This window comes from Protopterus annectens, chromosome 14.part0 (assembly GCF_019279795.1).
Source record: "Protopterus annectens isolate FY-2018-M chromosome 14.part0, PAN1.0, whole genome shotgun sequence".
NCBI lineage: Eukaryota > Metazoa > Chordata > Ceratodontiformes > Protopteridae > Protopterus > Protopterus annectens.
The window spans coordinates 732,477,214-732,502,823 of record NC_056748.1 but is presented as its reverse complement, the minus strand read 5'-3'; the positions used below and the strand labels follow the sequence as shown (position 1 = coordinate 732,502,823).

Sequence of the window (25,610 nt, the reverse complement as noted above, 5' to 3'; positions counted from 1 at the left end):
TCCAAAGCTAATTTTGAAAAAAAAATAGCTAAGGACTCTAAAGACAACCATAAGGCATTCTTTAGCTATGTCAGAAACCTAGGAGGAAACTCCCAGATATGCTCAGAATTAGTTCAAAATGATGTGAAGATTACTGATCCTACAGACATTGCCAACATACTGGCTGACAGGTTCAGTGCAAACTTCTCCCCCTCCCCTAAAGGAGAGATATCTATACCAAATGATTGTAGCCCCCAAACATCTCTAACGCCCAGGTGAGAACTGCTCTCTCCAAGGCAAAGAACACAGCATCCATGGGACCTGATGGTGTCCCCGGCTGTGTGCTCCATGAACTCAACGAGGAATTAAACCCACAGTTAGGACAGCTGTTTAATCTTAGTCTCACCTCCGGATACGCACCCAGGAGTGGCGACAGCGACTGTGGTCCCACTCCACAAAGGCGGTGCCTCCACCGACCCTGGAAATTACCGTCCCATTAGCTTGACAAGCCTTATCTGCAAAGCCATGGAGAGGATCATAATGCATCTCATAAATAAAGACATAGGGAACTTGCAGACTTTGGATCCAACCCAGTTTGGCTTTGTCAAAGGCAGATCATGCCTTTTAAACTTGGTTGACTTTTTCGAAACAGTCACCAAGGCCATTGACGAGGGAAAGGTAGTCCATACAGCCTACCTAGCCATGGCGAAGGCTTTTGATACAATACCTCACTCGGGTATCATTGAAAAACTCATCAACTTAAATGTAAACCCATACATTACAAGATGGGTTGCAAACTGGCTGAGTGACAGAACCCACAGGGTCAGAGTTGCTGGCGCCATGTCAGATTCAAAGCCTGTCACAAGTGGTGTCCCACAGGGCTCAGTCCTGGGCCCACTCTTGTTTGGCATCTACTTTTCTGAAGTACAAGCAAATACAGGAGGGTTATGGCTGACAAAGTTTGCAGATGACTGCAAACTGGGCGCCGTAGTTGAAAACACATCCAACACAGATATCCTTCAGAAGGGTCTCACAGAAACGGATAACTGGTGCCAGAGCCATGGCCTAAAGTTAAATGCCAAGAAATGCATAGTCATACCCTTCGGGAAAAATAAGGTTACCCCTAGCTACCATATAGGTGGCAATCCCCTGAACACAGAAGAAGTTATTAGGGACCTGGGAACCCAGGTTGACAGTAGCCTTTCATTCGACACTCATATTGCTAAAGTAGTTAGGAAGACCTTCTACATTGCCCACCTTATCATGAAGGGATTCACATCTAGATCAAGGGAAGTCATAGTCTCCCTATACTCATCACTCATCAGACCAATGATCGAGTACAATGCCCCATTCGGAATGTATCTGACCCGACACTTGCAGCAGCTGGAGAGGCCACAAAAGTTCCTCACCAAAAGGATAAAGGGTCTCAAAAATCTGTCTTATGCTGCCCGACTGAAAGAACTCAAGTTATATTCAGTTGCTTACCGCTTGCTCAGAGGTGACCTATGCCTGACATACAAGGCCATGTCAAACCCAGATTTGATGAACATGCTTCATCTCAAAAAATCTAGATCCCTCAGAGCCACACGGGCGGGAGACTTAAACCTCGACACGGTTATTAATAGGATGTGCTGGAGGGATAGATTCATCACCCAAAGACTCCCTATGCTGTGGAACAAAATCCCGGTTTATGTGAGGCAGAGCACCTCGCTGGCCTTGTTCAAGAGGAATCTTGACCAATGGATGGGAGATCGCAGATACATCCCAGGGGTTACCTCAGTGTCACTGCTCGACAGAGGCACAGCAAAATAATGGGCATAGTTTCTCCAAACTAAAGGGGTGGCGTAAGCCACAAAACTATGGGCTAGGCTTATAAATGCCCTCGGGCAGATAGCCTAGTATGGAAAAAAAAAAAAAAAAAAAAGGGTTTTTGTACACCCAAAGTACTATAAAAACATTTACATAGCAAATGCAAATAAAAAAATTTGAAAAGTTTACATAAAATTAATTTTATACTCATGCAAGCACACACACACACACACACACACACACACACACACACATATATATATATATATATACACACACACACAATATATATATATATATATATATATATATATATATATATATATATATATATATATATATATGTGTGTGTGTGTGTGTGTGTGTATAGATTACTTAATGTACAGTAAAATCTAAAACTGAACAGTGGCATGGTAAAGGGATAATTATGGATAGGAGTGGTATGAGGTGGAAGGAGAAAGTGTATTTAAGAAATGAGTTGTAACTTAAATAATCTACTGGTGATACAAATTAAACTAGGCATGAGAGGAAGCATTTTAAGGGTGCATTCAAATTCTCTCACAGTTCAAAAAAAATTTACATTTTGATTCTTTGAATAGATATTGAGCATACCTCTCAAAGTATTAGAACAAGAAATCTGGACAAAGCCTAAATAATGGGGAGACAAAGGCCTCAAAATAGGGATAGTTTTTAAATATTACTCTTACAAACTTAAAAAGTTGATAGAATAAATAGGTTTTGCTTTAACGTGAAATTTCTGAAGGGTATGAAGTCTGAAACTCAAATGTCTGTTATTGTTTTCTGTCTTCAATCTTTAATGACTTGCCAATAATTTGCCAGAAAACTACAGTTTAATGAATAATGGGCCAAAAATATGAGGCAAAAATCTGAACATTCTGCAAAATCTGTACAGTTGAGAGGTATGGCATTGTTTTGGGTGTTGCTAGGTAGAGATTCTCAGAATTTAGGTGTGGACAGAGATAAATAATTTTTAGTACAATATAGCTTATTATGGGTATTAATACGTTTGGGGTATAGGGGGGCCGAAAGACTCTAGGCAGCTAAGGTCAACTTTTTTGACAAAAAAAGAAGGTGTCTTGATTGATTAGTTTGTAAACTAGAGTGTCTAGGAGAAGTGATGAACTGTATTTGATGGGCAGCTACTTTGATTTTGAGGTATTGTTACAGTTATGTTCTCAGATTGGGAAGGGAGGGTTATAAATTTAAAGATATTATTGGAAGTAGCCTGTAGCGATGTTTCATATATTTGGAAGCTGCTACAACTTGGGGAAGTCTGTATTCAGGTGTGGAAGAAGGACTTTCTTATTACAAGTCTGCCTTCAAAGCTGAAGAAGTGGGAATTTTTTTTCAATCAGAAAAGCTGTTTGTTTATCTTGTTTTTTTGTAGTTTGAATGTGATATTACAAGTTAAACTTAAAGCCCAGCCAGACATCCAGGTATTTGTATCATAGCACTACTTTAATTTATTATTGGTCTTTAGGTTTTGGGGGCTTTGGATAACTTTTGGGATGCTGTGACTAACAGCTTTGGTCTTTTTAGTGTAGAGGATAAGCTTAAGTTGGAGAAGTCAGTCAATCATATATTTTGGATAGGTCTTTTTTAAAGCCCTTCTTTAATAGTATTGGGCATTTGGTGGAGGTCAGCTGATAGATGATTAATGAACAGTGAGAAAAACATTGGTGACAGCACTGATCTTTGATGAACAGCTTTGTTAATGGGGGGGATGAGGACTTTACTCTACTATCTGGATTTTAAAATGCTTGTTCAATAGAAAGTATTTAAATTACTGTATTGCGTTTGTACTTATTTTTGCTGTAAGAAGATAGTTTAGAAGGAGTGAGTGTTCTACAAGATCAAATGCCTTAGGAGAATGAAGAGAGAGATTGTTGAAAGGTGTTTATTCAAGTTCTTGAGTATACTATCAGTCAGAGTGTGTAAGACTGATGTGATGCTTCTACCTACCCAGAATCCATGATGATGCTAGAATGGATATGGTGAATTTGGATGCATTCTGAGAGTTAGTTGTAAATTAACTTTTCAAATATTTTGCCTAGGGTAGGTAGTACTGAAGCTGTATGGAAATCATTCTTGCTGAATGTCTTGGAAATTTTAGGAAATGGTTTAGAATTAACTAATTTCTGTTCTAAAGACATTTTGTCTGCAGTGAGACAGAGGTTGTAGAGGTGTTTAAAGTGGGCAGGATGCGTTCTTTGCATAATATGATAAACCAACAATGAAGGCCATCTGCACTGACTGGAGGGTCAGAATGTGCTTGGTTCAGAAGGATTACTGTTTCATTTGTTATTATAGTTGTGAAGTAGAAGGCGGGTACGTCTGATGGACTATCAGGAGCAGTACATTTTATTATTTGTATGATGCCTTGACTTTTCACGATAAAGGAAATAGTAGTTGAGAGGGAATAGGTGGCATGAAAGAGAATGATTATGAAGTCTAGGTGAACTAAAGTCACAGAGGTTGTTAGTATAATGCCATTTAGATTATCTTTCTCGGGAACATTATTTTGAATTATTATTATTGAATTATTTTGAATATTAGATTCAAAAACTATATACTGTTTTTTTGGAATTTGGGCTGTTTAACTTGCCAGGTCATTTAATTTGTAGAGTCTTATAGGTTTTTTGGTTAAATTCCCTAATGTGGTGAATTTTTCAGATTCTTGTAAAGAACATTTTTTTTTCATTGACCCAGCATTCATCTCTTATTTTGCATAGTGATGTGATTCTAGTTCCTTTGTGGCCTGTTGTATGTTTGCTACTTTTCATAATCTGAATAGTTTGGGGAAGTGAGTGAAGATAATTTGTAAGTACAAAGCTATGTCAAACCCAGAGCTGTTGGACATGCTCCACTTAAAGAAATCCCAATCCCTCCGAGCTACATGCTCTAGGGACCTAAACCTTGTCACCACAATAAACAGAACATGCCGGAGGGATAGATTCCTGTCCCAGAGACTTCCCAAACTCCGGAATAAACTACCTATCTATATCAAACAAAGCTCCTCATTAGCACTCTTCAAGAAAAATCTTGATGATTGGATGGGAAATAGGAAATTCACCCTGGGGATTACTTCTGTGGCTCTGCTTGACAGTGGCACAGGAAAATAATTTTCTTGGGTGGCAAAAGCAGGGTACCTTTTTGGCTGGGCTTGTATAGGCCCCAGGGCTGATAGCCTAGTACCTACCTATGGGGTGACTACTATGGTTGAGTCTTGTAGGGATACAATGTAGGTCCAATTGTTTTACAAAAGTTCATTTTCAGGGCTTTTTTCCCTGTTTGTATAGATTTAGCTTGAAAGTAATTGGGCAGTGGTCAATGTTAAGGAAGGCAGAATGGTAAGGTATGAGTTGGCAGAGGGATTATTAGTAATTGTGAGACCTATGAAGGAGTGATTATCAGTTTTAAAGTTAGGTTTAGTGGGTTCTTGAACTAGTAATAATTCATGGTTAGTAAAGCACTCTCAGAAATATGTGTTGTCTGTGTTGAAGGTTCAAGTTAAAGTCACTTAGGACTATAATCTTTTGAAAAGTTCGGCATTGAACAATAAGTTACTAAGAAGAAAAAATTATTTTCTGCAGTTTGCTAGAGGTTTGAGACAGGCTATTGTTGGGGTGAGGAAGTGAAATTTATCACAAGGTATGTGTTTAGAAAGCTAATTTGGATCGTGATCATTTTGTGATATGCTTTGTGACTTTAGATTCACTCTTTCCGGGATTCAATAATGCCTACACTTAAGTGTACACTGTTCTGAGAGAACAAACAGCAGATAAATTCACACCTTCTTCCTCTTAATTTTAGTTTTCCTACTGATATTCTTGCTTTAAATATTGACAGTGAGTCACAAAGTATAGACTACATGTACACTTAGTGTAATCTTTCTGAGTGACTAGAAAGCACAAAAAATGTGATAAGAACGTTCACTTAGTGTAGGCTTTATTGAATTGGTCCTCTGAGTTTTCTTTGATTAGGACGAGAGTTCTGCCTGTGGCACTGTTTCCTGGTCTGACACTGAAAAGATATCTCAAACCTAGAAAATGAATGTTTAGGTCTGGAGTGTCAGTTTTGATCTGAGAATCCAATATGGTTTCTCTTTTTTTATGTCTCCACATGTTTTGAGTTTCTAATACTGTGACAGGAATCAACCACATTCCTGAGTGAGGGCATGTTTAGAGATCAAGAAATTAGTATTGCTTCAGTCTTTGATGTTTGCCAAAAGTGGGAGAGGTGTTACAAAGGAGTGGAGTCATTGTAATTTACTAAGTATGCCCTTCCTGTTGAGATGGATGATTTTAAGGGTTTGAAGATTTTTTTTTCTGGACAGATTAGCAGCCATGGTTTCTGAGGTATGTGTTGTGATATCTGTGACGTGTACTGTAGTCGTTCATGTTAGATATAGGACTAGTTTTAAGCTGAATATCATTGGCAAGAATTAGTTTCATTAACAGTGCTTGGCAGTAAACATTTTGGGCTTTAAGACTTACCTTAAAAGGTGGCTACTTATAAAGGTATTTAATAGTAAAGTAGAAACACTTGTTTTATGTGATGTACGATTCAAAATTTGTGTACCAGTTGGCCAGGCTGACCTTTAAATATGGAGGTTTATCAAATGCAATTAACAGTATGCTTCATGAGGGATGGTTATTGAAATGTATTGAAGTAGTAAGATATGGTAGCAGAAGGAAGAGGATGCATACCATATATGGGAGGAGAAAGAATATTTGGCTATAACAGGGCTATTGAGCTTCATTATTCTGCATTATTGGGGGAAGTGTTTAGTTCAAATTTGTGTAAAATTAGGACTGGGTGATTTGATGTCTTGTTTGCTTTGCACTGGGATGAGTAGGAAAGAAGGAAGTAAAAATATACTATTTTAAAAGTATGCAATAAACAAAAGGCAGTGTCTGTGGTGATAGATAAAATGGGGAAAAAGTACAACTGGACTTGTTATTTTATGAGCATGATTAGTTGCAAGCAGCTAATTGCTGATGAGATGGTGATTACAACACATAATATGGAGTGTGGTTTAATATTACCGTGCTTACAAGCATATAATAATGATCTGAATGGAGGTTGTATAGTGGAATTGATATTTACTAATATTGGCAGTACATAGAAATGGCTATGTTACAGTGGTTGAGATGGTAGTTCATAGGCTTGATAAACAGTGTAATCATATAACATTTTTGCTGCAGTGGCAATAATGGCATCTTTAAGAGGAGAGTATATTTGTAGTAAGCACAGTAAATACTAAATCCCCTCCATCCACAACCCATTTTTCACATTTTTACCCATGGGGTCTGGGTATCACATTAACAATGATCATCATTTAGAGCTTACGCTCACTCACCGGTTGACTTTTCAGGTATTAATCAAATATTATTGAACATATATCTGGCAAGCATAGTATGATCTTTTACAGGTATCACACCACCCCCAAAAAACACATTAATGATAATTTTGTCTGTAGGAATCTGCCTATTCACTATAGCATGAACTTTATCAATATCTATCTGTAAATCATCACCAGGTAGAAGATGACTCATTTATTTTAAAGGCACCTCTCCAATATGACACAGATTTATTCAGCTTCAAACTTTGTGATTAGATTTATTCAGTTTCAAACCTTGTGACATTAGTCTAACAACATAATAAGTCTGCTGACATGCTATTGGTGTGTAGCACTTCATCACTGGCAATATTCACAGTGTATTCTTGTCTCTTAATTGTATCTACCATTGCATGCTTAAATACCTTTAGTGTTGATAAAATTCCAAATGGTAGTCCCAAAAATGTATATCTATCAAATGGTGTATTAAAATGCACAGCTTAGTGCTTTCCCTATTTAATTTAATTTACCAGAGTCCTTGCTTAGCATCCAACACTGATAAGAACTTCAGATTAGACATAACAACAACTACTACTTCAACAGACTGTAAAGGATAATGATCCCTTTGGATGTCTCTGTTGAAATCCTGTGGGTTGATATGAATTCTAAGTTTGGGCATTGTTTGTAAACAATATCCACCATAAAGTAGGGCTGGTATGGATCATAGCTGTATATCAAAGCCCTTTTGTGGTTCATAAAAAATGTACACAATGGGGCAAGACCTTGTACATGGTCTTATCTCATTTTGTTCATACAGTATACCATCCATTCACCACACGTGCAAATTATTCCTCCCAGGACTTAAGCGATTCACAAACAGTAAAACCATTTGTGTGTGAGTTGGCCTTAATGGGATAACTTATAGGACTCCAGCTGCATACAACCAGGCACTTCTCGTTAATACAACAATCCCTCTTCCCTGTTGATGTGTTGCTCGTTTTACAGTTTAGAATTTAAAGAAATTGTATGGCAATTAAGACTTAAAGCCTCAGTCTGTCCAGGTCTGAATGATTATTTATGTATCATGAGTGTTTTAAAGATGAGAGCAAATACATTTTGAATTTGTTTTGCACAGGGAGATTTGTATGTATGTATGTACTGTAGCTTTTTTGATAGAGTTTTTTAGTATCTTAAACATAGCCGGCTTTAGGCACCAGCAAACCCTGCAGTCGCTGGGGGCCCCCTGATCCTGGGGGGCCCCCAACCACAGCAAGTTATCTTATTTTGGTATTTTGTAACATATCTGTTAAACCAACAAAAGTTAGTACAGCAATCTTGTATGCTTAATAAATGGGGGGGGGGGCTTATTAATAACTGTTATTTTTATCTCCTTCAAAAGTCAAAGATCTTTAGTTATAGTAACAGTGTTTTGTCAAGTAATGGGCTTTACAATTCCATTAAATGTTTTACCACTGACTTAATGACCCTGGCTTAGTTAAACCCTGCTGGTGGACATCTTCTCCATTAAAACTAACAACATAGCTTAGCTGAAGGTACTTGCAATACCTGTGGCTGCAGGGGGAGGGGGAGCTTAATCATCCCTGACTGTGTGGGGGCCCCACAAAAGGTGCTGCTGGTTGAGGAAAAATGAGGAGAAAACACTGAATTAATTTTTGCTTGTACTGTTTAATCTGAACCGGGCTGTGATATGATCCTGTGAGGATAAAGCTGATAATAAACATGAATAAAGTTAGAACTAGACAGAGATCAGCAGCCCGAGTGACTGATTTCAGTGCACACCACAGAGTTTCAGAAGAGCTAATGCTTCTGATCTTCAGGGATGGTTTCTCTTTCAGGGAGTTTAATAAATGCTGCCAGAACACTAGCCACTGTAACTCTCAATGTCTTTGCTGAAGAATTCTGCTCAGTGTCAAGAATAATAGCAGAATAAAGGCTCAGAATGAGGATCACATTTTAAATATTTCTCTAATTCACTTAAAAAGTTACTAGAATAGCACATTTTGCATCAACATGCATTTTTTGGACAACAAGAAGTATAAAACTAAGATGTCTGGATTTATTGACTGTCTGTAATCTTAAATAATTTGCCTGCAAATAAAACTTTTTATTTTTATTTATTATTTTTATAAAGGACTCAGCAAAATTTGAAGGCAAAATCAAGAAATATCTGTGAAATCAGGGACAGTGACATGTATTCATTTATTCCTCAGTGAGATAAAGTGACTTACTCCTGCTGCTTGATAACTGCTAAACAGCAGTCACTGATCTGGTGTGGCAGTACCAGTGTTGCACAATGTACTGTTATTTGCTGAAATAAGTACAAAACTAGTATTGCTGTGACTTATGTATGAGTGTGTGTGTGTGTACGTATAAAAAATATCACTGATTTGTATCAGTGCACACATCATTCTGCCATCACCCAGAAAGATGCCGCAGTACAAGGACAAAATGATTGACTTCAACAATTAGCTAAGCTTCTGGTGCCATTCTAAAGGGATCCAGTATCTGTCTGCCTGGTTTGACATGGTCGACAGACCATGATGCTTTGCCAAAGATGGCCTGCACCTGTCACCCTTGGGATTCCGGATACTGGCTAAGGTTCTTGCTGCCCCTATAGTGCCCTTTTTAGGTAAGGTTCAAATGCCAAATTCACCACCGTAACAGGAACAAGCAAGCAAAAACTGAGGGTGATGATACTCAATGCTAGAAGTCTAAATCTCAAAATGCACTCACCTGAGGCACTCCTTAAAATGGAGAACATTGATATCTGTGCAGTGACTGAGACCTGTTTCAAGGGTCCAGAGAGCACCCCTGCACTACCAGGCTATAACTCATACCACACTTTTCGGCCATGTAACCTGGACCGGAACACCAAAGGTGGAGGTGTGTCCATATTCATTAAGAATATCCACACCTCCAGGCTAGTTGCTCAGCATAATGCAGCCGAGGTTATCCAAGTGCAACTAACTCTGGGCAGAACTGCAATCCAAATTGTAGCTTGCTACAGATCACTCACCATGCCCCAGGATTCCCACTCCTCTTTTCTTGATGTACTGGAAAATATTAGGGTTCAACCAAACACCCTAATAATGGGTGATTTCAACTACCCCACTATTAACTGGGAAAACTACTCATGTACCAACTCCTTCGCTCAACGCTTTCTGGAATTCATAAACTCCAATGCCCTGGATCAACTTATCCACACTCCCACCAGGGGCAACAATATGCTAGAGCTAGTCATTACCAACATGAGTGACCGGTGTTCTGCACCTGAAGTCAACACCTCATTGGTCCGATCCGATCATAAGCTAATTACCCTAGATATCCACATCCTGCCCACACCCCCCCCATTAAGGAAACCATGGTAAAAAATTTCTCCAAAGCCAACTTCATGCTTCTTAAGGCAGAAGTGGTGAACTTCATGACACCCATGCAGATGGACAATACAGTTACGACTACTGAATCCTACACAATTGCACTTTATAAGCCCTTACATGAGTGCATGGATCGTGCTATCCCAAACAGAACCAAGACGCTATCCCCCCAAAAAAGGAAGCCAATCTGGTGGTTCCCTGCCATAAACAAATTGTACAACAGAAGGAAGAAACTGTTGCAAAAGAGAGTAAAATCCCACGAGTGGAGGAGCTCCCTGTTCAGCCTCAGTAAGAAGCTGCGATCCCTGATAAAATCCTCCAAAGCTAGTTACAAAAACAAAATCGCCACTGATTCTAAAGACAACCACAAAGCATTCTATAGCTATGTCAAGAATCTCAATGGCAACACTCAGATCTTCTCTGAGTTACAGCACAATGGCACTAAATATACAGACCCAACTGATATTGCCAACATCCTGGCAGATAGGTTCAGTGCTAACTTTACCCCCCCTCTCACCCCCTAAATAGCCCATCTCTATACCGGAAGAATGCAAAGTTCCTGTAATCATGGCTGCACAGGTAAAAACCACAGTCTCCAAAGCCAAGAACACAGCATCCATGGTACCAGACAACATCCCAGGCTGCATTCTACATGAACTACAGAACGAACTGGCACCCCACATAAGTACCATGTTTAATCATAGCCTCACCTCAGGCTTTGTGCCTGCTGAATGGTGCACAGCAATGGTTATCCCACTCCACAAGGGGGGAGCCACCACGGACCCTGGGAACTACCGCCCCATTAGCCTGATGAGCATGGTCTGCAAGGCCATGGAAAGTATCATCATGGAACTTGTAAACAAAGACATTAGTAATCTCCAAACTCTGGACCCCACCCAGTTCAAGTTTGTAAAAGGCAGATCATGTCTCCTAAACCTGATAGACATCTTTGAAGCAGTCACCAAAGCCGTAGACAAGGGTAAGGTGGTTCACACAGCCTATCTAGATCTTGCCAAGGCTTTTGACACCATCCCCCACTCTAGAATTATAGATAAACTCACTAAACAAGGTATAAATCCCTAAGTCACAAGATGGGTTGCCAACAGGCTCACTGACAGAACCCACACAGTGAAAGTAGCAGACTCCAAATCCGACTTCAGACCAGTGACAAGTGGAGTACCACAGGGTTAGTCCTGGGTCCTCTCCTGTTTGGTATCTACTTCTCTGAAGTACAGGCGGACACAGAAAGTCTTTGGCTAATGAAGTTCGCAGATGACTGAAAACTAGGAGCCATAATCGAAACTCCTAATGATGTGGACATCCTACAAAAGGGCCTCACTGAGAGAGATGCCTGGTGTCAAAGCCATGGCCTCAAGCTCAATGCCAAAAAGTGCATTGTCATCTCCTTTGGTAAAAACTCTGTACCCATGAACTACAACATAGGAGGTAGTATACTTAACACCGAAAGTGTGATAAGAAACCTTGGGACACAGGTGGACAGTAATCTCTCCTTTGATAATCACATCACCACAGTAGTCAAGAAATCCTTCTAAGTGGCACACCTCATGACAAAAGGTTTCTCATCCAGAAAAAAAGAGGTCATTGTTCCCCTCTACTCATCACTCATTAGACCCATTATAGAGTACAACGCCCCTTTTGGTATGTACCTCTCAAGACATCTACAACAACTGGAAAGGCCGCAGAAATACCTCACAAAGAGGATTACCGGCCTCAAACAGATGCCCTACGCAGACCGTCTCAAGAAACTCTAGCTTTACTCTGTCGCATATTGCCTACTCAAAGGTGATCTCTGCTTAACATACAAAGCTATGTCAAACCCGAAGCTTTTGGACATACTCCACTTAAAAAAATCCCTCCGAGTTACATGCTCTAGGGACCTAAACCTTGTCACCACAATAAACAGGACATGCCGGAGGGATAGATTCCTGTCCCAGAGACTTTCCATACTGTGGAATAAACTAACTATCTATATCAAAGAAAGCTCCTCATTAGCACTCTTCAAGAAAAATCTTGATGATTGGATGGGAAATAGGAAATTCACCCCGGGGATCACCTCTGTGGCTCTGCTCGACAGTGGCACAGGAAAATAATTTTCTTGGGTGGGAAAAGCCAGGGTACCTTTTTGGCTGGGCTTGTATAGGCCTCAGGGCCGATAGCCTAGTACCTACCTATGAACCTATAATGCTGCAACAAACACATTTTTCTGCTGGGTATCAGTAAAAACTGCAGCTAACACGTAATTATATTTTAAAAGTAAGGCATAAAATATATCACAGAATGTCCAGACACTTAGATCTTCTAGGAATCTGGTGGCCCCCACTCCCCAGACTGTATAAATGGAAACAGAGGGGGTCCATTATTCATCCTTGACTGTGTGGGGGCCTCACAAAAGCTGTTTCTGTTTGGGCAAAAATGAGGAGATAAAAATTATTTAATTTTCTGATTATGCTCTTTAACCTGAACAGGGCTGTGATATGACCTTGTTAGGATAAAACTGATAATGGCCTCTGCTATCAACTGCACCCACTTTCCTCACAATCACACATCAGGCATGAATACAGGTGGCTGCCTTTGAGGGTTAGGGTTGAGGAGTGAGGAGGCATGCTATGTATACGTATTGCAGCAGCCACTTGAAATACATGACTGTGGCCATTTGAAACTTTGCTTCCATCCCAATCTAACACCAGAGGGATGCAGAGGCAGTGACTGTCTTTTTTTGGGGGATTAGAGAGGCAGGCTGTTTTCCAAGACAGGATCTGTGTATCCTCACAACAAACTGGCTTATTAGTTTATTGTGAGCTAAGACTTCGTCAGCTTTGAAAATTAAACCTTGGGCATAATTTAGGTCTTCATTGAAAGAAAAAAGTAAGACTGCAATTCTTTTTCTTACTCTTGAATTTTGTTTAGGTTACTATTGGATTAAAAGTTTGGGAAATGCTTTAAAATGCATTCTAGAGCATCTATAACCCCTATGGCTTCTGGGAGAGTGGCTTAATTGAGTTATTTCCTAAATGGTTATCACTGTGCTGTCTTGGTCAGGAAAGGTATGTTGAAAGGATGCCAAGAAAATTAAAGCTGAACACTAACACTGCATTTCTTTCTTTAATCATAATTTTTGTTCAAGTCATCATTGGATGAAAAAGTGCAAAAAGAAAAACAAAGACCTAAAAGCACTTCAGAGCATATATAAAGTCACGGCTTCTTGAAAAAGCTGAAGAGAAAAGTTAACATTTAAGAAATGGAAGAAAAAAGTAACTTGCATGGTGTGGGGAACCCAAGATGGGGAGTAACAAAGGGAAGCACTGGAGAATGTATGGGTGTTTTGAGGGGCTGAAACAGGAGGCAGTGCCCTAGGGCACCATTTCACCTAAGTCCAGCAGTGTACGTAGTTGTTGTAATGTATCCTTGTTGCATCTAAATGACAATAACTGTGAATGTCCCTTTGTGAGAAGGGCCAACATATTGTGGTACACAAGCTTGTTGTAATGTAAGAGCATTGTAGCTACAGGCCAGTATGTGTGCACTACGCCTAAAAGTTTGCAGCATGAGCTAAAAGGTTGGCTAGAAGTCTGGCAGTGACAGAATGATACTTAGTAAGTGCTCAGGGGGCCTCCAACTTGACATTTGCTGGTGGCCCCCAAAATGCTAACATTGGCCCTGATCTTAAGTTTTCATTATATCATTGTTGTGGACAGTATAAGTCTAAGTGTTTTATTATATTAGCAAATGACTCAACTAAAGTTTATTTATTTACAATTTATTATATAAGTTAAATGTTTTAATTCATGTGTTTTATTTTTAAGCTGTATTTAAATTAATGAATTATTCATGAGGTGATTATGTGATTGGTGGGTTGCATTTATTTAATCTGTCATTATATTGATTACCTACTCTGAAAAAGTTCCATAGAATAGTCAGATGAAAGTGCTTAGTTCTCTATTGTGTTTATTTATTTTTATTGCATTATTGTAGAACAATAAAATAAACCAGTGGAAGTCATCTAGCGGGAACTCCTTTGTTCTTTTGTGTCTACGACTCTGGTAGGTGTTGCTTTGTTTAGTGTGATTAATTAGCATAACATGTTCCTGAATCTCATTACTTCAATCTGGTATAACATGCAGTCCTTTAAATTGCAGTATTTATGTAGCATCAGGTTTAGGTTGGCATTTTACATCCCCTGGTATGACACATGAAGGAGTGGATCTGGATTTTCACTGTCAAAGTAACATTTTAGGATAGCAAAGTGCATCTACTGTGCTAGCCTGATTCTTTTAGAATGTATGTGTATTACTTGGTTAACAGTACAGTTCAGAGATGCTGAAACAGGCACACACAATCACAAGCTGAGATGCTTTCATTATGCCATTTCACATTTTTTTATGGGGTAGATCATAAAAACATACATATTCTCGATGACAGCAGAACGCTTTCATTTCTTCACTGGCCACATAAATTGGATTAGCTTCGGAGGATCAGATATCAGAAGCTAAGGAAGGGTACCTGGATTAGCTGACTGGTTAGCTATCCCAAAAAGACTGACTACCAGGTCACGTGACTCAACTCCTTATCACTTACCTGTCTTAAAAGGTATAGTGCTACCCACGTATTGCGTATGTGACCAGCTCTTCAAGTTTACCGGTTATGCCAACAGTATATTGAAATCAGACTACGCCAAAGTCACATCGTGGTATTACAGTAGCTGCAAAGGTGCTACATTTCTGTGCTGTACACAGTAATCTAATTTCTTTGTCTACATTTGGATTTTTCAGTACTTGCTGGTGTTTACTGCTATTATATATAATATTTGTACACTAGGCCACCAGCTCGTAACATAACCTTTAATTTACAATAGATGTGTTATTATGTAAGTCCCCCACTAAACAGAGATACTCCACTTGCACATGTGTTAAACAAAGCTGTCAACTATTCCTGATTTGGGATCAAAATATTACTCCAACCCTACTAAAACTGACAATTTTGGGAGAAAGGGTGAAGCAGTGATAGATAGGCTTGCTTTAGGTCAGAAAATGCATGTTAATTGCCATTTTCTTTCTTTTTATGTTGTCTTGTTTATCAAGTTAATAGCACTAAGCAGTATTTTAAAACGTATTCATTGCACGATTCCGTGGATAAGAAAGTGAAAGCGGATAGCTATGTAAATACCCTCCACACACGTATCTTAAGATGTAGGGACTGCCGTTGACGGTTATATGTAGAAAATCCATGCATGCATACTAATAGCAGGGTATATATTATCACATCATATTCCTTTTAGAGTCTATAACGATTTCATGAATTCATTTTTCAAGGTGCTGTACGCTATCCTACCCCCACGTCTCTGTCATTTGGTTCATAAATTATAAAAAAAACAACAACAAACGCATCACACTTTCAACCTCATTTCTAGAAGGTACACAAAATGACACAAGTCCCACCACTACCACTCCCTACTCCGGTCTCCGCCCACAGTTTATATTAAATATGGCGACCGCGCTCCGCCCCCGAGTTCACTCTGGCACTGCCACGCATTGAGCCCGCCCAGAGTTTTCATGTATGATTAAAACAAGTTTGGTAGTGACGGTGATTGGTCCGAGCCTTTGGGAATTACCTGTGTGTAGGAGGTTAATGAGGGTGGTGGTACCCGTGTTATGGGTGGAGGTCGTGGATTGATGGACAACGAGGAAATGGGACTCGTTTATAATCATACAACCCTTCAAGTTTCCAGGAACTGGCCTTGGAGTTAGTAATGCTGCTGACAGTGACTGCCTGCTACTTGGGCAAGGCTGAACTCTGCACGCTGGAACATCGGTGACTGAAACCCCAGGACTTGAGACTAGAAACATGCTCAGTATGAGTATAAATGGACAATGCCTTTCTACATTTAGTCAGCTAGATTGGACAACAGTTTAAATCATCTCAGTTTCTGTGGACTTTAGATCCTTATGTAAGAATAATGGCAGATATGCAGCAGACGTTGGATACGGTATCTCGGAAATTTCCAGGCAGAAACGATCAGTTTCTAGATGACCACGGCGGACCGAAATGCTTGGAGAATGAAAGTCCGGCACCTTCATCTGGTACTCCTAAATGTTTAAACGGCTGTGTACCTCTGTCTCATCAAGTTGCGGGACATAAGTATGGAAAAAATAAAATTGGTTAGTATTGTAGATCACTTCCCACTTTTTATAATATTAAATAAATGTAATATCCCACCCTGAATTTACACATAGTAACTTGACAGGATTCAAGTGCTTTGACATGATGTGGTCGATCCGACTCTCTTTAGATTCCTTTTGTAATTTAAAATGTTGTCTCTGGTGTTTGAGAAATGCGCTAATAGCAATCGGACACTTCTTAGAACACACATTTGTTTACAGCATTCCAATAATATTGATACGTTTTCATTTTGTATAGTTTTGTAAGCAAATACTAGCTAAAGTATCAGTGACATACTGCAGTACACAGCATATCTGCTCACCTTTTTCAAGCTGTTTTACTTATTGAATTTTTGCTTGACCCCAGAGTATAGGCATGAATTACTATTTTTTTATTCTACCTGTTCTGCAGCTGCCCTTCCCCATCCAGTGTTTAAAAAGCTTTACATTATATGCAGCTCTCACATTCTTTCTAGCACTTATGTTAAAATAAAATGAGTTTTCAGGTTGCATACCTAGTTTCTCCATAGCATATAATGATTTGCATTCCTAATTAAAGTTCTAGCATGACCGTACATATTTGCATGCATTTATTTTACTGTTATATATTTGAATTCTAGTGGTCACAGCATTCTTAGTTTTGAGAATGGTATACAAGGAAACTGCATTTAAATGAGTAGAGCGTCCCTCTTACCTGTGGTTGGTCTGATATTTGATAACATGCATTCATTTTAATATATTTGCAAATTAAGTGAAAATTAGATTTTTTTTAAATCTCTTTATATGATCATGCCATGGACTGGTTCTCCTCTTGCATCTGTTGTTTGCCAGAATGAGGTGTGGTTCTTCCACAGCTCTGAATAAAAGTGAATAGTAGAAAATTAATTGGGATGACATGTTTCCCTGTTACTGACTTTAATTTTTCTGTTAGTAACTTGTAGTATGGGGGATAGTCACATCCCCCAAATAATTCTGCTTATGATGTATATCCTTATTGTGGGCCTCACATCTCTTGGTGATATGTCAGTCTTCTGAGATGCCTATTAGAAGCGTAACATATATATTTATAGAATATACAATGTAGTCTGCAACCATGGAGAAAATTGCTGCTCTTAATTCCACTGTGTTTTGCATTAGTAAGTCTGACTACCACTCACAAAATAGTGTCACAAATTTTGATGAAGAAAGGGGCTGAAAGATGTAGGGAATGGATTATTTAGAAACTGATTTTTGTCTTTTGTTTAAAGGTAGTGCTGAAGACTGCATAAGTGAATCCCATACTGGATAGCCCATTGTGGGTTACTGTACTTGCTAAATTGCACAAAACGTTTTCAGTTCTTGTTTTAAAATGTAAAATAAGAATACAGTATTTCCAGTTTTGACCATGTAAATGTAAAGTATTTTACGGCAATAGAAACGGTAACATTGTGTTATACAGATAAATATTTAGGGTATAACCTTTTGCTCTTGTAAAGTATTCATGTCTGTAATTCTAATCTAGTAGTGCTTATTCATAATTGAAAATAACTACAGAGGGCAAGGGTCTTAGATTAGAGGCAGACTTGTTAGTTAGGTCTTAAAAGCATTTAACATTTAAGACAGTGACATGAGGTGATCTTGTTCCCATATGCTTTGCAACTTGTTTGTAAAAACATTAAACCTCTACAGTTTTCTATTATTGGTTTATGCAGTGAAGGTTTACTTTTAGATATTTTTTCCTTTTCTGGACATTTACATTGCTGGGAGCAAAAAATTGCTGGCTCAGGCCCAACGCCTTTATTATTTGATTGAGTTTTGTATTATACAGCAGGAAAACTGGGGTCTAGATTGACAGGCACTGTTGTAACAAACTGCAGATGTTCGTCGTCTCCCATTGCTGCAGTCCTGACTAATGGGTACTCCGCTGCCCTCCATCGGCCCGAATACCAAAGGGCTAGATCTGGCGTCGGTCATGGCGCCCGAGACTGACGTGGTGTCAGTATAAATGCGCATGACCGACACCATAACTTTAGTCTTTCTTGCCGCATGGTCCTGAGCAGAAGCAGAATTTGCAAGTGCCGTTCGGCGTTCTGGAATTGTCGGTTTTCGAGTTTCAGACCGGAGACCAAGTTGGGCTAAGTACCCCATTGGGGACATTTTATTTTTTTGTCTTTTTCTTGTCTCAGTATTGTCGGATGTCAGAAAAAGTTAATAACTGTATTTCTTGTGGGAAACAGATTCCTCATAGGGATTACCATTCACTCTGCATTCCTTGTTTAGGGCCTGAGCACGACGTTGTTGGGTGTCGCTTTGTGCTACTTTTAATAAGCGTACTATTAAACGTCGGTTGGACTGTGCTAGGCTGGTGTTTGGTAAACGTTGTAATTACAACATGCCGTCAGATTCTCCGACGACTGGCTCTTCTAAGAAGCGCAAAGAAAAGTCTTTGCGGTCCAAGCAGGATGAGGCGTCCGCTCCGGACGTCAGTCCTGTAGAACCACTGGCTGCTTCAGTGGCTCTTTCTGACAGTGTGCCTGAGTGTCAAGGGGAGCCTTTGTTACTACAGGGGGTGGCTTCTCCTTTGTTAGGCCAGGTTGAGGGTGCTCCTCTGTTGTCTGTGGCTCCCTCCCCTCGTAGGGTGGTTAAGCCTCCTCCTTCTCTAGGCAGAGGTCATTCTAAGTCTAAATCTGCCCCTGCGGGTGCTTTTCCCCAGGGTCCAGCTCCTAGGAAGCACATGTTGAAGATGGCTGAAGATTTGATTACTTTAATTAGGGGTTCCATGCCTCCCCCTCAGAAGAGGCCCAGGGTAGAGACAGAGTTGGAGGGTTTGGTTCAGTCTTCCATTGAGTCAGATTCCTCTGTGGAAGACCTTTGGGATTTCCCTCCCTATTCTGATTCGGAAGCTGAGGATGCTTCTCCCTCTGCGTCCCCTCCAGAAGATTTTTCTTTCTCTGAAACTTTGCATTCCATGAGGGAACATTTCAAATGGGAGGGCCAGGATTATTCTGATTCTCGTAAAAGGCTGAGAGAATTTTTGTTTTTGCCTCAGCACAGGCCCTTGGCTATTCCTCCTGTACTGGATGTTGTTCAGGATGTGTTTTCTGAGGCTGCCCTTAACCCAGATTCTCTGCCTCCTGCCCCTGTTAAACCAGATAGATACTACAGGGTTCCGGAAGCTCACAAGTACTTGTTTAAGAGCCCTAGAGCTGATCCTGAAACTATTTCTCAAGGCCCCAAGGGCGTTAAGGCCTCTGTGGTTAAGAATCCAGTTCCTCTGGACAAAGATGCTAGGGCCCTGGATAGGTGGGGTAAAACTGTATACCTCTTCTACTTTGGCTATGAGGGCTTTGAATTGTCAGTTTCATATGCTCAAGTATCAGAATTTTTGTTAAGTCAATTGAAATGTAAAGTGGATGCTTTAGCTGAAGGTATTGACTGTAAGGAGCTTCAGGATTTAGTGCATGCTTCAGACCAGGTTGGGAAGCATTCTCTGCAGTGTGGTTTTGATGCTTTACAAGCTTCTTCCAGGGTGGCTGCTACTAGTTCTGTTGTTCGCAGACATGCCTGGCTTAAAGGTCAGTCCTTGTCGGAGCATGTTAAAGCTCGATTATGGATGCTCCTTTGCAGTCTGATGTTCTTTTTGGCCCTCCTGTGGAATTAGTTTTGAAAAAAATGGAGGAAAAAGCTAAATCTATGCAGACAGTTAAGGAATTTTTACAGGTTCAGCCTCCTAAGTTCAATAGGAATTGGCCTGCTAAGGGATGGTCTTTTCCCTCTTCGGATTTTCGTTCTAGAGGCAAGTCGAGGCATGGTAGAGGTAGGGCTTCCTTTCAGGGCCCTGTTACTTCTAGGTCTTTGAGTTCCTCTACCCCTTCTGCTGGGGAGGGCAAGGGTCAGTCCTTTCGGAGCAGACCCAATGACCTGTGTCTTCGGCTGCCGGACTCTGCTTTGCTGGCAGCTCCTCTGGGCGGAAAACTGGGACTTTTCAACGGGAATTGGCATTTGGTTACCCAGGACAAATGGGTGTTGGACATTGTAACTCGAGGCTACAAATTTTATTTTCACACTTTCCCGCCTTTCAACGGTATGCCGGATGTGCCTCATCAGCAAAAATTGGAAGCACAGGCACAGGTTTCTTCTCTGCTCCAGTTGGGAGCTATACAGGAAGTTCCTTCTGCGGAAAGGGGCACAGGGTTTTATTCCCGTCTTTTCTTAGTGCCAAAGAAGGGAAATACTTGGAGGCCCATTCTGGATTTATCCATTCTAAACACCTTTCTAGAAATTCAAATTCAAGATGTTAACACTGCAACAGCTGTTGCCTATGCTGGGCAGGGATCACTGGATGGTGACTTTGGATCTCAAGGAGGCCTATCTCCACATTCCTATCAGGCCCAGTTGCAGGAAATTCCTGAGGTTTCGGACTGGGAATTTGCATTATCAGTTCTCTGCATTGCCCTTTGGCTTGTCTACTGCCCAGGGTATTCACGAAAGTCCTGGCTCCAGTAATAGCTTTTCTCAGACTACGGGAATTCAGATTTATCCTTATCTGGACGATTGTTTGATACTGGCTCAAGACAAGCACGAACTACTTCGACATCTGCAGTGTGTGATGACAGTTTTCAGATGCCTGGGGTATTCTGTGAACGAAATAAAGTCCAGTCTAGTACCCTCACGAGAGATGTGTTTTCTGGGTGTGAGTCTGAATACAGCGACTCAGATGGCATTTCTTACCCCGGACAAACAAAGAAATCTTCACCAGTACTTCCTACAGCTATCAGTCCTGTCCAGGCTGACTGCAAGGACAGTCCTTCAAGCCTTGGGGTTCATGGCATCTTGCATTCTAGTACTTCCCAATGCCAAACTGCATATGAGGAAGCTACAATGGTATCTCAAAAGCGTTTGGACTCAACACAGCCACGATTTGGACACTGTCATTCGATTCTTCCTTGCATCCAGAAGGAATTTGTGTGGTGGGCTCAGGAATGTCACCTAAACAAGGGACTCTCTGTGACCCAACCAGAGGCAAGTCAGATATTAACGACAGACGCCTCGGAGTCAGCCTGGGGTGCTCATTTCAAAGGAAAATGGATTCAAGACCTTTGGCCCCCGGAGTTGCTTCACTTGCATATCAATATGAAGGAGATGCTGGCAGTTCAATTTGCCTTAAAAGCATTCAAGGATCTGCTTCGCCGGGACTAGTGTTGATTCGAACAGACAACACAACTGTCATGTGGTACATCAACAAGCAGGGGGGAACTCATTCTTACCTTCTTTGCAGACAAGCAATGCTGTTATGGGAAACTGCTTTGGATCTGCACATCACTCTTCGAGCACAGTTTCTGCCAGGGGAACAAAATTGCTAGCAGATGTTCTGAGCAGACAAATGGTGGATCCTCACGAATGGAAGTTGGATCCTCAGGTGTTTCGTCAGTTGACCATGGCTTGGGGAACTCCAGACATAGATCTGTTCGCTTCTCCTCTGTATTTCCAACTACCTCTGTTTTGCACAAGGCTGTTTCATCCGAAAGCCTGGAAAATAGATGCACTATCCTTCAGTTGGAGCAACCTTCACGTATATGCCTTTCCTCCTCTGCCTCTTCTTCCAAAAGTCCTGTTGAAAGTCAGGAGGGACAAACCGTGCATGATCCTTATAGCACCGGATTGGCCTCGTCAGCATTGGTACCCTCTGTTGAGGAGTTTAATTCAGGGGCCCTTGGCCATTACCACGGATTCCTCACTTATTGTCTCAAGAAAACAATCATTTTCTCAATGTCAGGGTGCGATCCCTACACCTGACAGCCTGGCACATTCAGTTTTAGAGAATGAGGGCCTTCAGCTCCCTCAACAAGTTTTGGATGTTCTTTTGGAAGCCAGGCGTCCTAGTACTCGAAAAGTTTATGCTGATAAATGGAAGAGATTTTTTCTTTGGAGTTCAGCTAAAGGCTTTGATGTCACATTGCCTGATTTGAGTTGTACATTGCAATATTTGACTATGTTATTGGACAAGGGTTTGTCTTTCTCTTCTATTAAAGTGCATGCTGCAGCTATTTCTGCTCACTATGATGGTGACCCTCCTTTATTTTCACATCCATTGCTTAAACAGTTTCTTAGAGGGGCAAAGAATATAAGACCCCACGGAGGGCTCCTACTCCTACTTGGGATCTTAATTTTGTTTTGGAGAAGCTGACTCTGCCTCCTTTTGAACCTGCAGCTACGGCTGACTTGAAGTTGTTGTCTTGGAAGACTTTTTTTGTTGGCTGTTACTTCTGCTAGAAGGGTATCTGAATTACAGGCTCTCATGGCAGTGGAACCTTTTCTGATTTTTCACAGGGACAGAGTTTCCTTGCACTAATCCTACTTTTCTGCCTAAAGTGGTTTCTAATGTGGCATTGAACCAGTCTATACATTTGCCTACTTTTTATGCTAACCCCCAAACTGAAGGGGAAAAAGTTTTGCATTCTTTGGATGTACATAGGCAGTTACAATATTATTTGTTCAGAACCAAAGAGTTCAGAAGTTCTCATCAGTTGTTTGTTTCATTTGCTGTGACTTCCCGTGGAAAAGCTGTCTCGAAACAAACTATTTCCAAGTGGATTGGCCATTGTATTGCTTTTTGTTATTCTCATCATGGTGAAGAAGTTCCAGTTGGGATCAGGCCTCATTCTACTAGGGCTACGGCCACATCTACTGCTTTTTTAAGAGGGGTAGCTACTAAAGACATTCTAGAGGCAGCTACCTGGAGTTCTGTACATACCTTTACAAAGCATTATCATTTGCCTCTTTATTCTAAGTCTAGGGCTGGGTTTGCCACTGCAGTCTTACAGGGCATGTCTGCAGCTCCTCAGGCTATTTAGTTGTCCGACCTCCCTTTTTGTTTTTTCCGTTGCTCTGGGATTCTACCCATTAGTCAGGACTGCAGCAATGGGAGACGACGAACATAGTACAGTTTTGTACCTACCATGAATGTAGATGTTCGAGGATCTCCATTGCTGCAGTCCAATTTTCCCTCCCTCCTTCCCCCTTTTTCTTTTTAGATTGGGGTTTTTGGGTGGTGTTCCTTTTTTTTTTTTTTTTGCATTCTGACATCTGAGGCAAGAAAGACTAAAGTTATGGTGTCGGTCATGCACATTTATACTGACACCACGTCAGTCTCGGGCGCCATGACCGACGCCAGATCTAGCCCTTTGGTATTCGGGCCGATGGAGGGCAGCGGAGTACCCATTAGTCAGGACTGCAGCAATGGAGATCCTCGAACATCTACATTTATGGTAGGTACAAAACTGTACTTTTTGATGCTAGTGACACATTACTTTCATGGCAGTTTGGATGCTGTTTTACTGATGTTCACTTATTCGCTTGTAGTATAATTTTACAAAGAACTACTTTTAAATGTTAACTGTTTATTGTACCCGAGCATTAATCAAAATGGCTTAATGCAAAGAATCCTTAATATTCACTGTATGTTAATTTAACAAATTCAGTAATTATTATTGTGAATATGGTGTTTGAATTAATTTGTCACTGGCAAGGGCTGGGGTGAAAAGGGTCATTTAATTAGTTCACTGATCCAGTTAAACAAATCAATAAAAAATAACTTGTTAATTTTTAGCTTGAAACACTACTTGAAAGTATTGATAATAGGCAGAGAGCTTCCTGGGTTAATAGTGGAAAGAATGGGATGATATTTGATGACTGAGTGTTGTGGACCTAATGATGATGCTTTTTCAGGCACAGCAAGTGTGTGAGCTAACATGAAGTGTAGTTGCTTAAGAGGTTTAGTTTTGATAAACTCAGTGTAGTATCACCCATGTAGAGAAGCACAACTGGCCAACAGACGTTTTTCAGCTGTATGAAAGAAATTATTTGGTGTGGACTTTGGAGTTTATTGCTTTTCTGATTAACAATGAGTGCAGGTGTACGTGTATACCCTTGCACACATGTACGCTGGTGGAGCAGTTAAGAAATAATGGCTTTTTTTTTTTTTTTTGGACAGTGGCACAGGAAAATAATTTTCTTGGGTGGCGTAAGCTATGGAACCTTGCTGGCTAGGCTTACATAAGCCCTTGGGCCGATAGCCTAGTACCTACCTATGAACCTATCAGTCTGACAATGTGGTCTTCCAACATCTGACTAAACCCCCCTCCCCCTATCTGCTGCATCCCCTCCATCACTTTGAGGGCCTACATCTTCTAGGGAGGATACATTTTTTGATATTTTTTTCTGAGCAGGTGGTGGGGGAATGGGGTGTAAGGAGTAGATGCTGAGTGGGTATCATTTGTGGCTCACTTGCATTTTGTTCTTCATGGAACTTCTCCATCTTTTTGAGTGGTTTAAATTTTTCCCCCTCCTATTAGTAGCACAGGACTCCACTAACTGACCCTCATCTCCTTTTGCTAGTCTTTTAGGCCTCAAGCCAGCAGTTCAAAACTGGGTTGCCTGCATCATAGTCACACTGCAGCATCTAAGCTAGTGGAAGCACCTTAGAAGTAGTCATTTAAATAAGCACAATCTAAGTTTTATTTCTTAACCAAATAAGTGGTCCTCCATAGGGACCCTTTTCCATCATGTCATGGATGAACATTGCAGAACTTCAGAATCACAGTGTGAACTGGGAAATTACACTGCTGCTCCAAGTTCTATTTAGACTACGATTAAAAGACAGGAAGCTATTAGACACAGGTCAGCTTGTGACAATAATGATACTGTATTAGTAAGGATAAAGGACTATAACTCCCCTGGTCCTGTTTTGAAGGGCTTTTGGTCTGTTAGCATAAATAAGAAAAGGTCATGTTGTAATTTTGGCTAAAAACGCCTTTTCCTACTGCTAGTCAGGCTTCTGGCAACAGAAATCTCGAGGCGTTTTAAGTATCTTTTATTTTTTTAAATGCTATTTTTGGCACTCCCCATCCA

General features: G+C 40.5%; 1 protein-coding gene across 1 annotated transcript in view; it reads left to right on the top strand.

Moving 5' to 3' along the window:
* The first annotated feature begins 16,108 nt into the window (after positions 1 to 16,108).
* Positions 16,109 to 25,610, top strand: part of IPMK (inositol polyphosphate multikinase) — a 718,573-nt gene continuing 709,071 nt past the window's right edge. The window contains exon 1 of the mRNA XM_044056471.1: positions 16,109 to 16,721. Within this exon, the coding sequence (XP_043912406.1) occupies positions 16,520 to 16,721 (202 nt within the window). The 5' untranslated portion in view covers positions 16,109 to 16,519. The remainder of the gene's footprint in view (positions 16,722 to 25,610) is intronic.